The sequence below is a fragment of the Hemitrygon akajei genome, chromosome 12 (assembly GCF_048418815.1).
Source record: "Hemitrygon akajei chromosome 12, sHemAka1.3, whole genome shotgun sequence".
In the NCBI taxonomy this organism is placed as follows: Eukaryota; Metazoa; Chordata; class Chondrichthyes; order Myliobatiformes; family Dasyatidae; genus Hemitrygon; species Hemitrygon akajei.
The window spans coordinates 89,270,892-89,286,818 of record NC_133135.1 but is presented as its reverse complement, the minus strand read 5'-3'; the positions used below and the strand labels follow the sequence as shown (position 1 = coordinate 89,286,818).

At 45.3% G+C, this 15,927-nt stretch overlaps 1 protein-coding gene across 3 annotated transcripts in view; it reads right to left on the bottom strand.

The window, feature by feature from the left end:
• atf6 (activating transcription factor 6) overlaps positions 1–13,843 on the bottom strand; it is a 377,097-nt gene extending 363,254 nt beyond the window's left edge. The window contains exon 1 of one of the 3 annotated variants that reach the window (XM_073063651.1): positions 13,508–13,843. In XM_073063651.1, the coding sequence (XP_072919752.1) occupies positions 13,508–13,583 (76 nt within the window). In that variant the 5' untranslated portion in view covers positions 13,584–13,843. The remainder of the gene's footprint in view (positions 1–13,507) is intronic. The other 2 variants (XM_073063649.1, XM_073063650.1) reach the window with 2 other exon arrangements.
• Positions 13,844–15,927: the final 2,084 nt, after the last annotated feature.

Here is a 15,927-nt window from a genome sequence, read left to right as displayed (position 1 = left end):
GGAACAGCCCCTCAGACGCACCAGAAGAAACGCTAACGATCCCGTTATAGCAAAAACCAGTGGAAGGCCACGTGCGTCCTTTTCCGTTTGCCCCGGAATCGGTGGGCCCTGTACCACGGCAGAACGGTTTTTAGCTAACAACGGGGAAATCAACTCCCAACGACTCTCGAAGGATTGACATCATAAAAGGAATGGGCAAGTTTTAACCCGTCTTTCTCTCCAACCCAAAAGCTGCAGCTTGAATGAACTGAGTGACTTTTATATTTCCATCGGACAATACATTATCCCCTAGACAACGATAGAGCTATTTCTTATTGATTACTATTAGACCCGCACTTTTAGATTTAGTATTGACGACGTATATTATCTGTATGTTTGCCTTGATATTATTTTGTGTATTTTTATCAATAAATACTGTTAAAAATAGTACCATCAGACTTCAACGGACCTCTCTATCTTTGCTGGTAAGTGACCCAGTTACGGGGTATGTAACACAAGTAACACCGGTTTGGAAGACTCCACATTAAGCAGGCTAATTGGTAGCAGGTGAGGTATCATGACTGGGTATAAAAGTAGCATCCATCAAAGGCTCAGTCTTTGCAAGCAAGGATGGGTCGTGGCTCACCCCTTTGTGCCAAAATTCATGAGAGAATTGTTAGTCAGTTCAAAAGGAACATTTCCCAACGCAAGATTGCAGAGGTCTTTCAACATCTACAGTACATAATATTGTGAAAAGATTCAGAGAATTCAGAGACATCTCAGTGCGTAAAGGGCAAGGTCGGAAACCACTGTTGAATGCGTGTGATCTTCGAGCCCTCAGGCGGCACTGCCTAAGAAACCATCACGCTACTGTGACAATTATAGCCACCTGGGCTCTGGAGTACTTCGGAAAACCATTGTCACTTAACACAGTCCGTTGCTGCATCCAGAAATGCAACTTGAAACTGTATCACACAAGGAGGAAGTCATACATCAACTCTATGCAGAAACGCCAGCGAGTTCTCTTGGCCCGAGCTCATCTCAGATGGACCGAAAGACTGTGGAACCGTTTGCTGTGGTCAGATGAGTCCACATTTCAGATAGAATTCGGAAAAAACGGGCGTTGAGTTTTCCATGCCAAAGATGAAAATGACCATCCTTATTGTTATCAGCGAAAGGTGCAAAAGCCAGCATCTGTGATGGTATGGGGGTACATCAGTGCCCACGGCATGGGTGAGTTGCATGTATGTGAAGGTACCATTGACTCTGAGGCGTATATTAGGATTTTAGAAAGACATATGTTGCCATCAAGGCGAATTCTCTTCCCGGGACGTCCATGCTTATTTCAACAGGACAATGCCAGACCACATTCTGCACGGGCTACAACAGCATGGCTTTGTAGACACAGAGTGCATGTGCTTGACTGGCCTGCTGCCAGTCCAGATCTATCTCCTATTGAAAATGTATGGCACATCATGAAGAGGAGAATCAGACAACAGAGACCACGGACTGCTGAGCAGCTGAAGTCTTATATCAAGCAAGAATGGACAAAATTTCCAATTGCAAATCTACTACAATTAGTATCCTCAGTTCCAAAACGATTAAAAAGTGTTATTAAAAGGAAAGGTGATGTAACACAATGGTAAACATGCCTCTGTCCCAACTTTTGTTGAGTGTGTTGCAGCCATCAAATTCTAAATTTGTGTATATTTACAAAATACAATTAAGTTGGTCAGTAAAACTATTGAAAATCTTTTCTTTGTACTTTTGTCAGTTAAATAAAGGTTCACGTGAATTAACATATCACAGATTTTTGTTTTTATTGCATTTTGGAAAATATCCCAACTTTTCTGGAAATGGGGTTTGTAGAATCTATTCCTCTAGCTTTATTTTCTGTGACAGACAACTCGTTCATCTGCAACTCATTGGCATGTCTTTTTAGCTTACAGGATTATACCTATGTTTTGGAAATCTTTTGTACTTTGTGTTTTAGAAATGGCTTGTAATTTGGAAACATTTAATATAGAAATCCTCGATGTTTTAAATGTGTTTTAAGAATGTTGTCTAAAGTTATACAGATATCACTGAAAATAAATGAACTGTGTTTTAAACTACTTTGTTAGCTATTGGAATCTTTTTCTTGGTAGGGAGAGGGGACCCACCGCTCAAATAGTGGGTATTGGCAGCTAAACTCATTAAATTCACCGTGGAGAATAAACAGGGAAGTAAGCTAGTCTTTGAAGATTGTGTAGTTACAGTTTAATCTCCCTTTAGTGAGAGTCCTCACGGCTATTTATATCAGATAGGGCTGATGGTCTAGTTCAAGTCAGCAAACCCAATACCATCGCAGTCTAAGCATAAAGGTATTGTTACGAACCCCGTAACTGGGTCACTTACCAGCAAAGATAGAGAGGTCCGTTGAAGTCTGATGGTACTACTTTAACAGTATTTATTGGTAAAAATACACAAAAATAATATCAATGCAAACATACAGATACTATACGTCGTCAATACTAGATCTAAAAGTGCGGGTATAATAATAATCAATAAGAAATAGCTCTATCGTTGTCTAAGGGATAATGTATTGTCCGATGGAAATATAAAAGTCACTCAAGTTCATTCAGGCTGCAGCCTTTGGTTGGAGTCAAGAGAGAGTTTTTAGAAACTTGCCAGCTTTTCCTTTTTATGATGTCGATCCTTCCAGAGTTCTGTTGGTGTTGATTTCTCCTTTAGCTAAAGCCGTTCTTCCGTGGTAAGGCCCCAATCCCGGCAAAGGGAAAGGACGCACGCGGGCCCCCACCGGCTATCGCTATTAAACGCTGTCACGGGATTTCTAGCGTTTCTCCTGGTGTGTCTGAAGGGGTTGTTCCCCAGACCCTCTTTTATCCTTACTCACGGGGTCTCAGATGTCAATCAGGTTGGGATGATGCAATCCCTCAATCAGCCCACTCTGGTCATTCCCTGAGGGCTTCAATGAATAGTACAGTACTCAATACACAATTCTGTCCCAAAAGACAATGGCCGGTATCCGTGGCTTTGTCTTGCTGAGGGCAGGACACACATTCCAAACCTTTGAGGATTCTCTCTCTCATTTCCTGGGTCCCCAGACCTGAATTAATAGCGATCTTGCAATTCTCAAAAAGGAGGGGGCTACTTTGTACCCTTCGGTCCCTCAGAGTTGTGGCACATTCGTAACAGTATGAAGATGTAACCACCACAAAAGTCACACACCATCCATGGCTAGCCTTTAATTGTTACTTCATTGTCACTGACAATTGAATTGAATTGACTTTATTAACTACATCCTTCATATACATAAGGAGTAAAAATCTAATCGGGTTCAAACTTATACAATCTTCTTCCAAACCGTAATGTGTACTTTAATCAAACAATGGCAGGATATGAACCTTGTGCTGGCAAAAGGGTTTCTGTGGTGGACTATTTTTTCCTTTTATGTTCATATTAACTTTGTTCAGTCCTTAATATAAAATGGGCCATTTTCATTTAAGTTCAAAAAGCATAAGGGGAAGAATATTATTTTGCCTAATCATATTTATAAGTGTGTTGGCGCGTGCCCTAGTGGGCAAGGCATCAGACTAGTAACCTGAAGGTTCGAGCCTCAGCTGAGGCAGCGTGTTTGTGTCCTTGAGCAAGGCACTTAACAGCACATTGCTCTGCGACGTCACCGGTGCCAAGCTGCATGGGTCCTAGTGCCCTTTCCTTGGACAACATCGGTGGCATGGAGAGGGGAAGGCCTGCAGCTTCGGCAACTGCCGGTCTCCCATACAAACCTGCCCAGGCCTGCGCCCTGGAAACTCCAGGAGCAGATCCATGGTCTCTCGAGACTGACGGATGCCACCACCATTTATAAGTAGCTAAACTAAATTGTTAAACAGATGTAACGCCCCAGGAAAGGTTTCACTGCTAATGTAATGGTTTCTCTGTAGCTGCAGTGTTTGAGTTATGACTAGAAATAATGGGGGCTATGGTATGTGTGCTGTCCAATGACGAGAGTGTTTTTCTTTCTTGTGTTTCTGAGAGTGAGGGATTCATGGGCTTTTGTTCGGCAGAAGATGCCAGAATGGAGAGGTCGTAGACTGCAGGATGGAGTGGATGTGGAATGGGGCCAGGAGTTTAATTGCATATAGTGTACTGTTCGTTATTTTGTGGTACTGATTTGTAACAGGGAAAAACATCACACAGCATCCACATAAACAAGATTTCACAAGTTTGGTGGGGCTAGAGACTGTCTTTCCCTAGATTAACGCCGCCAGTCGACCCTGAGGGTTGAAATTGTGGAGGCTCATCCAGGATTGACTTTGTTGGACGCTGTGAGCATTGAACCAGTGGGTTGTGTGTTTTCAGTCTGTGCTAGTATGGATGCTGCCGGGGTGGAGCGGTGCTGTTCATCCACGGGGTTACCGGTAACTAATCCGTGCGTGTGAGTGGGGTAGATATTCGTACTCTGGATGAATTGTTAATTCGCCTGTTAAGTACTGTTAAAGTTGTCGGCAAAGTTACGATAGCAGGGCGGAGATTTGATAAAATGGCAGGCACAGACCTCGTTTTACTAGTGCTGACGTACTATCGGTGCCCCAGGTGAGGTGGGGCCATGGATTGTCCGTACTTTCAGGGAGGAGGACAGTGTAGCAGTGAGGGTCCAATCATAAGTCGAGTTTCCCGTAGCTGGAGAAAGAGAGCTCAAAGTCAGGGTTCTGTTTTTACTGAGGAGTGAGGGGAAGGAGTGGTCAGATTTGGAATGTCTAATTAGTCCCCCCTCCCCCAGGGAAGAGAGAGAATTCTGAGTTAGTACCTGCCCTTACCTCTCTGGCGAATAAATGGAAAAATGCCCAGGTCCAAAGTCCTGCCTATTCTCTGGAATAACACCCACCTCTAAAGGGGAACTTTAAAGGGGAAAGTATGAGACTTGGGTGGAGCAGACCTCTCAGTTGTTAGATGAGTGGCAGTGCTCTGATGACGTAAAACGACAGAGATTGGTTGGAGGTTTGAGTGGGCCAGCTGTTGCCATGGTGAGATGGAGTAGCTATGGTTCCATCTAAGATAGAGGCGGTGATCACCTGGCCAAGGCCCCAGACTGTGAGTGCTCTGCACTCGTTCCTCGGGTTCTGTGGTTACTATCAGAGGTTCATGAAGGGCTACGTGAAAGTGAGTCACCCGTTGAATCAGTTTCTGTGTGGTTACCTTCCCTTGGAGTAAAAAGGGAAGAGGACAAAAGGAGAAGAGGGTAATGAGTACCTTAGCCCTTCGGAGCCTTTTGGACCGAAGTGGGATAAGAGATGTGAAGAGGCCTTTCAGTCGCTGAAGGAGCTGCTGACCCAGGTGCCTGCGCTGACTTTTACAGACCGCACCCACCCCCCCCCCCCCCCCCGATTACCATATGTACTGCACACGGATGCCAGCCCCGAGGGTTTAGAGGATGTCCTGTATCAGGATCAGGGCACCAGGTTGAGACCTGTTGCGTTTGTCAGCCGGCGTCTGTCGCCCTCTGAGAAAAACTATCCAACGTACGTTACGAGTTTCTGGCATTGAAAAGGGCAGCAGTGGATAGGCTGAGTGACTACCTCTATGGCGCCAAGTTTGAGGAGAGGATGGACGCGAAATCGGATGCCACGGGTCATCAATGGTTGGCGGTATTGTCTGCCTATGATTTCAGCCTTAAAGCAGGAACACTGACGCTGATGCTTTGTCCCGATGTGCACGAGGGGCTGGACAGGGACAAGGAGTGGGAGAGCGTTCCTGCCCTGGGGGTGAAGGCCCTGTGTCAGTTTGCTATCACAGTGAAGGCAGACAGAAAACAAGGGCAGGATTGAGCAGTAGATCAATTGGGAGTTTCTGATGACGCCATTCCACAAGTTAACTGTAACCTGACTATTCTGAAGACAAACCAGTTGCAGGAATTGAGTTCTAGGGAAGTAACAGCTGCTCAACGAGATGACCCGGGCATCGGTACCATTTGGTCAGCAGTCGAAAAGAGGGACATGGCTCAAGCAGAGAGGACGAAACATGCTGCGGTGCCTCCATTACTAAGAGAATGGCCCAGGTTGCAGTTGAGGAACCAGATCCTATCACATCACCCCAGGATCAACCTTGCCATTCCCAGCTGGTTCTGCCTGAGAAGTATCAGAGGATTGTGTTGAAGTCACTTCATAATGATTCTAGACATTTGGGGGTTGAAAAGACCTATGGATTGCTCAGAGATCAGTTTTACTGGCCCCGAATGAAGTTGGAGGCTGAAGAATACTGCAAGTCGTGCATTCAGCAGAAGACGCTGCCTACAAGGGCCGCTCCGTTGTCCCATTTGCAGAGTGCAGGGCCCCTTGACCTGATGTGTATAGATTTCTTGTCATTAGAGCCAGATGCCGGCAACATGACGAATGTCTTGATCACTACACCAGATATGCACAGGTTTTCCCTACCAAGGACCAGAGGGTGTCCACGGTGGCCAAAGTGTTATGGGAGAAGTATTTCATTTATTATAGTTTCCCCAGGCGGATACATAGTGATCAGGGATGGGATTTCAAGAACAGATTCATATATGAGTTACTGACCATGTTTGGAGTCGAGAAGTCAGGGACAACTCCCTATCACCCGCAGGGTGATCCCCAGCCCGAGAGGTTTAATCAGACCTTGCTAGACATGCTTGGAGCCATGGAGATCAGCAAGAAGAGCAGGTGGAGTCAGCTTATTGGACACCTGGTCCACAGTTACAACTGTACCCCAAATAAAGCTAACGGATAGCTCACCATAATAGCTGATGTTTGGGCGCGAGGTGAGGTTGCCCAATGACCTTTGTTTTGGGACTTACGAGGGCGATTTACCACCAAAGCCTTACCTGAAGTATGTGTCTAATATGAGGAGAGAGCTGAAAAGGGCTTATGTTGGGGTCACGGCTGCCAAGCAGAATTGAGGAAATAAGAGGAGGTATGATCAAAAGGTGAGGTTCTCCCAACTCCTGCCAGGAGACCAAGCCCTCATAAGTAACTTGGGGCTACCTGGAAAGCATAAGTTGGATGACCGCTGGGTGGCTACGCTTTATGTAGTGGAGAGTCAGATGCCAAATGTACCAGTTTTCTGGGTGAAACCAGAGGATGGGAATAGGCCTGTCAAGATTCTCCATCAGAGCCACCTTCTGCCTGAGACAAGAGGTGCAGGTTGACCCAGAGCCTGACCTGGAGCCTACACCTAGTAAGAGGACTCTGCGGCGACACGGGGCAACTGCAAGGCCAACAGCAGGAGAGATTAGGCCAGCCCCTGCCCCAGAGTGGGATACTGATTCAGAGGATAAGGACATATATTGTGGTATTTGCTGCCTTTGGCTAACTCCCCACTGATTGAGGGTGAGACTCGCAACCCTTCTCATGCTGTAAGATGAAATCACGGGGGGGGGGAGGGTGCTATCTGTGGACAGCCCGGATTGCAGTGGGACCCTGCAATGAATGAAGCAGGGCTAAGGGACAGAGGGGTCTGATTTTCAGGTGGCCTGGGAGAGGACCAGAAGTATCCCCAGTAGTGTCCAAACATGAAGAGGTAGATGAGGGGGTATGGTGGTCTCACAGAATCAGGAGGCCACCGGATAGGCTGGCCTATGCAGCACCGGGGGAACAGAGTGTGGCCCCTGCCGCTTTGGGGAGCTATCTCACTGTCTTTTTCACCTGGGTTGGACTTTGTGCCTTGCAGGAAGAGTTGGCAAATTATCTCACAGTCATGAGGACATAACTAAATTTGGTGGGGGAGAAGTGTAACACCCTGGGAAAGGATTCACGGCTAATGTAATGGTTTCTCTGTAGCTGCAATGTTTGGATTATGACTAGAGATAACAGGGTCTTTGGAATGTGCGCTGTCCTAAGAGGGGAGTGTTTTTCTTTCCTGCGTGCCCGAGAGCGAGAGATTCAGCAGAAGATGGAGAGAGAAGATGCCAGAATGGAGAGATCGTAGACTGCAGGATGGAATGGATGTGAAATGGGGCCAGAAGTCGACGACGTCCGGGGGGAAATCGATGGAGAACTAACGGACAGGAAACTGTGAGCTCCAACATGCACATTAGACTGTTTCATTAAAATGGGCCCTTTTTCTTTTTGTTTTCTTTACTAACCCTATAATCAAATTAAGAATTATAAAGCTGAATTGTTTAACTGCATTTAGTGTATTGTTTGTTATTTCGTGGTACTGATTTGTAACAAGGGAACACATCACGCAGCATCCACACGAATGAGATTTCACAAGTTTGGCTGTCTTACCCTAGACTAACGCCGCCGGCCAGCCTCGAGGGTTACACAGACTAGACACTATGTTGATGAAAACAAACTGAGTATAGAAATTAACGTAAGTTCAAGGAACAACACTTCAACTGCTGTAGTCTGCAAAATTCAACATCAAACTCTCAAACTTTAGATAACTTGTTCCATCTTTATGGTTTGCATCAGGATTAGCTATCTTTGCCTGCTATCCCTTTTTTTCTTCCATTTGTATAGTCTGGTCTATTGGATATTCCCAACTGGCCACACAATTAATATCAGATTAGGGACCTTAAAAAATTAACATCTACCAGACGTAGAGAGCTGAAAAGCCAAACTCCTATATCTGAGAGACATATCACAGGTAAAGTAATCTTAAAAGCAAGCTCCAGATCAAACACCTTGTTTATGGAATTCCTGAGGGCACTGATGACTTCTAAATCATAAAGCAAGCCTTAAAATGTGAGCAAAATCAAATCAGTAAATTGGTTAACTTTCCTTATGCCAGTAACCCCTACATTTAACATCAACCTCATCTTGGACTTGTAATACCAACATAATTTTTCATTGCTCATATCTGAAACATCAGAAATATTGAGTGGATTGCAGTAGTTCCACAGTAAGCTGCCAGTTCAAAGTAAGATCAATTTAACCCATTATTCCATGTAGAGATTCACAGAGAGACTGCATCACTTTATTTTTCAACTTCACTCATGAAAAAACCAGATTCCTTTAAACACAATGTAAAGGTGTAATGAACATGCTAATTTTTCACATTATTAAAAGAGCTACAGATAAAAAAAATTCAATCTTGCAGTTCTCAATCTAATCTTAAGGAAAATAAATGAAAGCGACCTCAAACATCTGCATCAAATTCATGCAATAGTATCACCTACCATCACACCCAATCCACAATGAAATCTGACATAAACTTGTATCTGCATACTAGTTCAAATTTATGATGTACATGGTGAATACCAACAAGATGTCAACAACCCTCCTGTACATTCCTGAACAAAGAAAAAAGTTCTTTAACTGAGAAAATTTATAACTGTGGTGATGTGACCTTTCCCAAATGTAAAACATCATCATATTCCTGATTTGGTTACATAAACTATGACAACAAGGTGCATGCAAAGTTGACAAAAACAAAGCCTACTTACATCCACTGAGTATGCTTTTACCGTTGCAACATTAGGCAAGATGAACACTGCCTGCACATCAACACACACGAAAATAAAATGAGAACTCCTGCAGGTGCTGGAAGACCAAAGCAACACATACAAAATGCTGAGGAACACAGCAGGTCAGTCAGTATCTATGGGAATGAATAAAAAGTGGACATTTCAGGCTGAGACCCTTCTTCAGCACTGGAAAGGAAGAGGGAAGGCACCTGAATAAAACGGGGGGGGGGGGGCGGGGAGGGGAAAGAGGCTAGCTCGAAGGTGATAGGTGAAGCCAAGTGGATAGGAAAGGTGAAGGTTGGAGAGAAAGAAATCTGATAAGAGAGGGGAGTTCACCATAGGAGAAAAGGAAGGAGGAAAACCATGGGCTGGTGAGAAGAGGCAAGTGGCCAGAGTGAGGAACAGAAGAAGAGGAGAGGGTTAGGGATTTTTTTTTAACCGGAAGGAGAAATCAATATTCATGCCATCAGGTTGGAGGCTACCCAAACGGAATATAAGGTGTTGCTCCTCCACTCTGCAGGTGGCCTCATCGTGGCACAAGAGGAGGCCATGGACCAACACATTGAAACAGGAATGAGAATCAGAATTTAAATGTTTGGAGCAAAGGTGCTCGACAAAGCAGTCCCCAAACTTACAATGGGTCTCACAAATGTAGAGGAGGCTGCAGCGGGAGCAGCAGACACAACAGATCATCCCCAGCAGATACACAGGTGAAGCGCAGCCTCAGCAGGAAAGACTGTTTGGGACCCTGAATACAGGTGAGAGTGGAGGTGAATGGGCAGGTGTAGCACTTGGCTGTTTGCAGGGACAAGTGCCGGGGGGGAAATTAGAGGGGTAGGGATGAACAAGGGAATCATGGGGGGAGTGATCCGTGAAGAAAACAGATGGAGGGGGTGCTAATGTTTGGTGCTGTCTGCCTATATAGGGTATAAATGGGCTATTGATACACAAAGCTTGTTCCTGTTACAACGTCCTCAAGTGAAAACATTAATAAAGTTCAATCTCTTCTTTCTGCTGTCTAGTCAATGCAACTGGCTTCAGCTAGCCATTAGTAGTAAAACAGGGCAGCTAAAAGATCCTCCTTGGCTCTATATCCATTTTGTCCTCTGATAACTAATCATAACTCACTGAAAGATTGATATAGTTGCTAGAGGTCAATCACCTCAGCCCTATGACATTATTGTGTAATTCATTAAAGTTACAAAGCCCTTGGCGCAGTTTCATCAATGACCTTCCTTCCAATAAAACAGGGATTTCCAGCCTGGGGTTCACGGACCCCTTGCTTAATGGTATTGGCCCATGGCATATAAAAGGTTAGAAATGGGGAGGTGCAGTGTCCATTCCAATTGCAACACTCCAGCAAGTGAAGCTCGGTAATTGAAAGGTTACAAGGCTACAAAATAGAAGAATGGATAGTGTATATTGCCTCCCAGACATTTAGAAGCTGCCAAACATGACAATGGTTGAAGATCCAAGGGGTCTGATAGTGATTTAATTCAAAGAATAAAGTTCCAGCATTCATTGATCACAGGATTCTGACTCTGCAGCATTCCAAGAAACTGATAAGTTTCTACTTGAGGTTCAATGAAATGAAAATAACTACAAGTTATAACCAATGCAGCACAAAATAAGGGACATTATCCTGATGTAACACATTCTCAGCTTCATTTGCTGACAGGAATGAATGGTTGTAATAAAATAAGAAACAGTGAGTCAATGTCCAGATTACTCCAACTGAATCCAGGGCATCAATAGCAGCCAGAAGAGCTGCGTATTCAGAAATACTGAGAAGGCTACCTTCAGAAAGTAAAATAGCTAAGAAATGAAACTTTAATCAGACTCACATGCGGAACAAGATCCTAGCATGAACTGTCAGGAGAAATCAACTCAATGCTCCTTCCTCTATACTGAATTGGTTCAGTACCAATAACACCTGTGACAAGTTGATAATGGGGCCGATATTGTAGATGAACTACTGGCTGCTACAGTAACACAAAGATGACCAATTCAGTAAGAGAAGAACTGTGGTGATTCACTACTACATTCTAAAAAACATACAAGGATAGGCAATAAATGGTGGCCTTTTCCAGCAATGCACTGAGCCCCTAAGGAAGATTCCATATAACCATATAGCAATTACAGCACGGAAACAGGCCATCTCTGCCCTTGTAGTCCGTGCCGAACGCTTACTCTCAGCTGACATTACTTAGATTTCCATATATTAGAGCTGTTAAAGGAACATGCTGGATTGTACACATACAGAAGGTTTATTTCACTGACAATACGAGTGAATCTGCAGATGCTGGAAATAAATAAAAAACACAAAATGCTGGCAGAACTCAGCAGGCCAGACAGCATCTATGGGAGGAGGTAGTGACGACGTTTCGGGCCGAAACCCTTCATCAGGAGTGAAGTAACATGGGATGGTCGAGGGGGGGGATAAGAAGTGGGGGGAGGGATGAAATAGAGAACTGGGAAGTGATAGGCTGGAGGGAAATGGGCTAGGGGGAAGGTGGAGAATTATGTGAAACTCCAGGACTAAACTTAAATGTTTACATAAATGTTTACATGTGGTGACACAGCAAAAATCTTTCACTCAACATCAGTAAGACCAAAGAATTGATTATGGACCAGAAAGGGAACACACACCAAGTCCTCAGAGGGATCAGAAGTGGAAAGGATGAGCACGTTCAAGTTCCTGAGTGTCAACATCTCTGAGATCTAGTCTGGGCCCAACATATCAAAGCAGCTACAAAGAAGACATGACAGCAGATATATTTCATTAGGAGTTTGAGGAAATTTAGTGTGTCACCAAAGACACTTGAAAATTTCTATAGATGTACTGTGGAAAGCATTCTACAGCACCATCTGGTACGGGGGGGGGGGGGGGAATATACTACATCTCGCTGATGTCGAGGAGGCTGCACCGGGAGCACCGGATGCAATAGATGACCCCAACAGACTCACAAGTTAAGTGTTGCTTCACCTGGAAGGACTGTTTGAGTCTGTTGGGGTAATCTATTGCATCCGGTGCTCCCGGTGCAGCCTCCTCGACATCGGCAAGACCCCACGCAGATTGGAGGATCGCTTCGTCAAGTACCTCCGCTCCGTCCGCCACAACAGACAGGATCTCCCAATTGCCACCAACTTCAACTTTGCTTCACATTCCCATTCGGATATGTCCATACATGGCCTCCTCTTCTGCCATGATGAGTTGGAGGAGCAACATCTCATGTTCTGTCTGGGTAGTCTCCAGCCCCTTGGTATGAACATCGAATTCTCCAACATCTGGTAATTCCCTCCCTCTCCCTTCCCCCATCCCACTTTCACTCTGCCTCCTCTTCTAGCTGCCTATCACCTCTCTCATGATTTTGCCTTCTTCTGCTAATAGTGCTTTCCCCTTACATTCCTTCTTCACCTCTCCTGCCTATCCCCTCCCTGCATTCCCCCACCCCTTGATCTTTCCTCTGATTGGTTTTTCACCTGGCACCTTCCACCCTCCCCCCCCCCACCTTCTTTATAGGGCCCCTTCCCCCTCCTTCTTCAGTCCTGACGAAGGGTCTCGGCCCGAAATGTTGATTGCTCGTTTCAACGGATGCTGCCCGACCTGCTGAGTTCATCCAGCTTTTTTGTACGTCTTCATTTGACCACAGCATCTGCCGTGTACTTTGTGTTTACTCAACGTTTCCACAACCGTAACTTCTTCGCAAGGAGGAAGCTACATTCAACAACGTCAGGTCAAAATCTCAAAACTTAAACCACTGAGAAGCATGAAATTCGCGTGAAACAAATCAGAAGAAAATACTGTGGGGTCCTTGGATGATACAGATTAAATGACTACAGCCGCCAGTTTATAACATTACTAAAAGCTACATTTCATAAACTAATCTACTAATTGGATAAAATTACAACCCAATGTCATCCAAGGCATTGTTGCCGTTCACAGAAACCGATAGTCACTGTCACTGGCCTTTAAATGAAGTACGTCACTCAATTTGCAATTACACGATCAAGAGGAAGGCAGACACGTTATAGAGTCAGATCCCACCGGAACAGGAGCGGACCTACTGCGGGCCTCCCGACACTCACCCCAATCCCGGTCCCGGGACCCGCTGCCAATCTCGCAGCCCGCGAGGTTCATGAGCTCACTGAAGTCGGCCGCCATGCCCTGGCTTCCCGATCCGTGCTGGTGTCCCCTCCGGTTTATTTGCTCTCCTGGTTGAATCCCGGTCTGTTCCTATTCCTGGTTTAGTTCCTCGTCGCCCTCGGTCCGGATCTCAGGCTTTCCGTCACAAACAACACGTCTTGTTTCACTGCAACTCTTTGACGATTACGGCGAGTCCGGAGGGTCAAACAGCGGCGTTCAAAATCGTGCAATTTGACAAGCGAGAAGTTGGCGGGTGCGCATGTCGCCTGTCAGTCCGCTTCTCGGCAGGGTTATACCGGATCCTTAGTCAAACCTGCCCCACTGAGGTGAATAGATTCCCTGTTCTGGGGATAAACTAGGAAAATGGCATACTGTATCAACTTTGTACTCTGACTCCAGTCCTGACGAATGGTCCCGGCCCGAAGCATCGACTGTTTACACCTTTGCATTGATGCTGCCTGGCCTACTGAGTTCATCCAGAATTTTGGGTGTGTTGCTTAGATTTCCATTATCTGCAGATTTTCTCTTGGTTGTGACTGGTCAAGATTTGTTTTTCACGTTTTAATTCTTTTCAGAAAAAAAGTATTTTAAATACTAATTATTTTTATTCAAAATTATCACGAGAGTTTAAAAGCCTCTGAACATTTGTGTTACAAGGGGGCTTTGGGAGCGGACCCAAGTGCAGAATACAGACACAGAACATATATAAACAAAACAGTGTTTATTGATAGTTATTAGGAAGGCCAGGGAGCGAGGACAAAAATGTCAACATGGACGTAAACGTTGGATAACAAACCGGTAAAACTTGGACTTGGACTTGGACTTGAAACTTGACTCAGACTCAGAACTTGGACCTTGACTCGGAGTCAGAACTGGGACCTTGACTTGGACTCCGAAATTGGTTCTTGACTCGGACTCAGAACTTGAATCTTGACGTGGACTCGAAACTTAACTGGGACTCAGATTGGACTCAGAACTTGACTCGGAGCCTAGAATTGGAACATGAAGCATGGAACTGGAACTGAAACAGGAACAAAGCTTGGAACCTGGACTTGGACACGGACCACAAGCCTGGACTTGGACATGGACCAGGAGCCTGGACTTGAAGGATTTAGACAATGAGGAGACAGAATACCCAACTCAGAGTAGCGGCCAACGGCTGGACCTACTCAGCTGGAAGGTCTAGGACTGCAGGCTCTCAACTCAACCCAGGAACTGCAGACATCAGGCTCGAGAGTCGATCCAGGAACAACAAACAACAGGCTCTCGACTCGACCCAGGAACTGCGCACGGCAGACTCCCGACTCGACCCAGTCTCAGCCAGCCATGAAAATGACAGAATTCGTATCTTACTTGGAGTAGCAGCAAAACAGCCAGCAACTCAGCTGGACACAAAAACGACTGAATTCACTAAGTGGCCACGGCACTGAAGCAACTAGAGTCCACGGTTCTCGGCAGCCCCAAGACAAACATAGCCGCCTTGCTGAGATGACTGGCTTCCAGTGACGAACTTCTGATGACGGTCCAGCACTGAGTAGCTGTAACCCAGAGCCTTTTATGTTGCTGGTTCGAAATGAAGATCAGGTGCCTTAATCAAGGCGCCCAATGGAATTCAGGGAAAAGGAAATTACTGGAATAAGGCGTCCATGGACCAGACTGTGACAATTTGAGTTTGAAAAATTGTTGCAGAGCCCTGTCAAGTGGCAAGGAATACAGAGGGACCTCCAGATGCTGAGATGTCAACAGTACAGGACAACATGTGTTTTAAAAAAAAAGCAAAAGCAATGGGCAGGAGAATATAGAATAGTACAGGATCGAGATTCTATCATTATATCTGCCTCCATCACTTCCCCTGGCAGCCCAGTTTAAGCACCCACCACTCTCTCCAAAAACAGATCTTATCATGTGCATTTCCTTTCATCTTTTACCCTCTCACCTTAAATGTCTGTCCTCTAGTGTTGATATTTCTAACCTGGAAGAAACATTCTGACTGCCTGGCCTCTCTATTCCTCCCATAATTACACAGACGTCCATCAGGTCACCCCTCAGCCTCTCTCAATCCATAGAAAGCAACCCTAGTTTGGCCAACCTTTCTTTATGGCTCATACCCTGTAATCCAGGCATTATCCTCTTTGGCACTCTTCCCAAAGTCTCCACATTTCTGTAAATGAACAAACAGAATTGGACATAATATGCCAAGTGTAGTCTAGCCAAAGTTTTGTATTGCAGCAACTTCCTTAGTCCTCCACTCAATGCCCTGACCAATGAAGTTAATGTGTAGCCAGTTTCAGGGAGCTCAGGACTTAGACCCAGGATCTCAATGGACAGCTAAGTGATCTCATGACCAGTAAAACTGATCGTC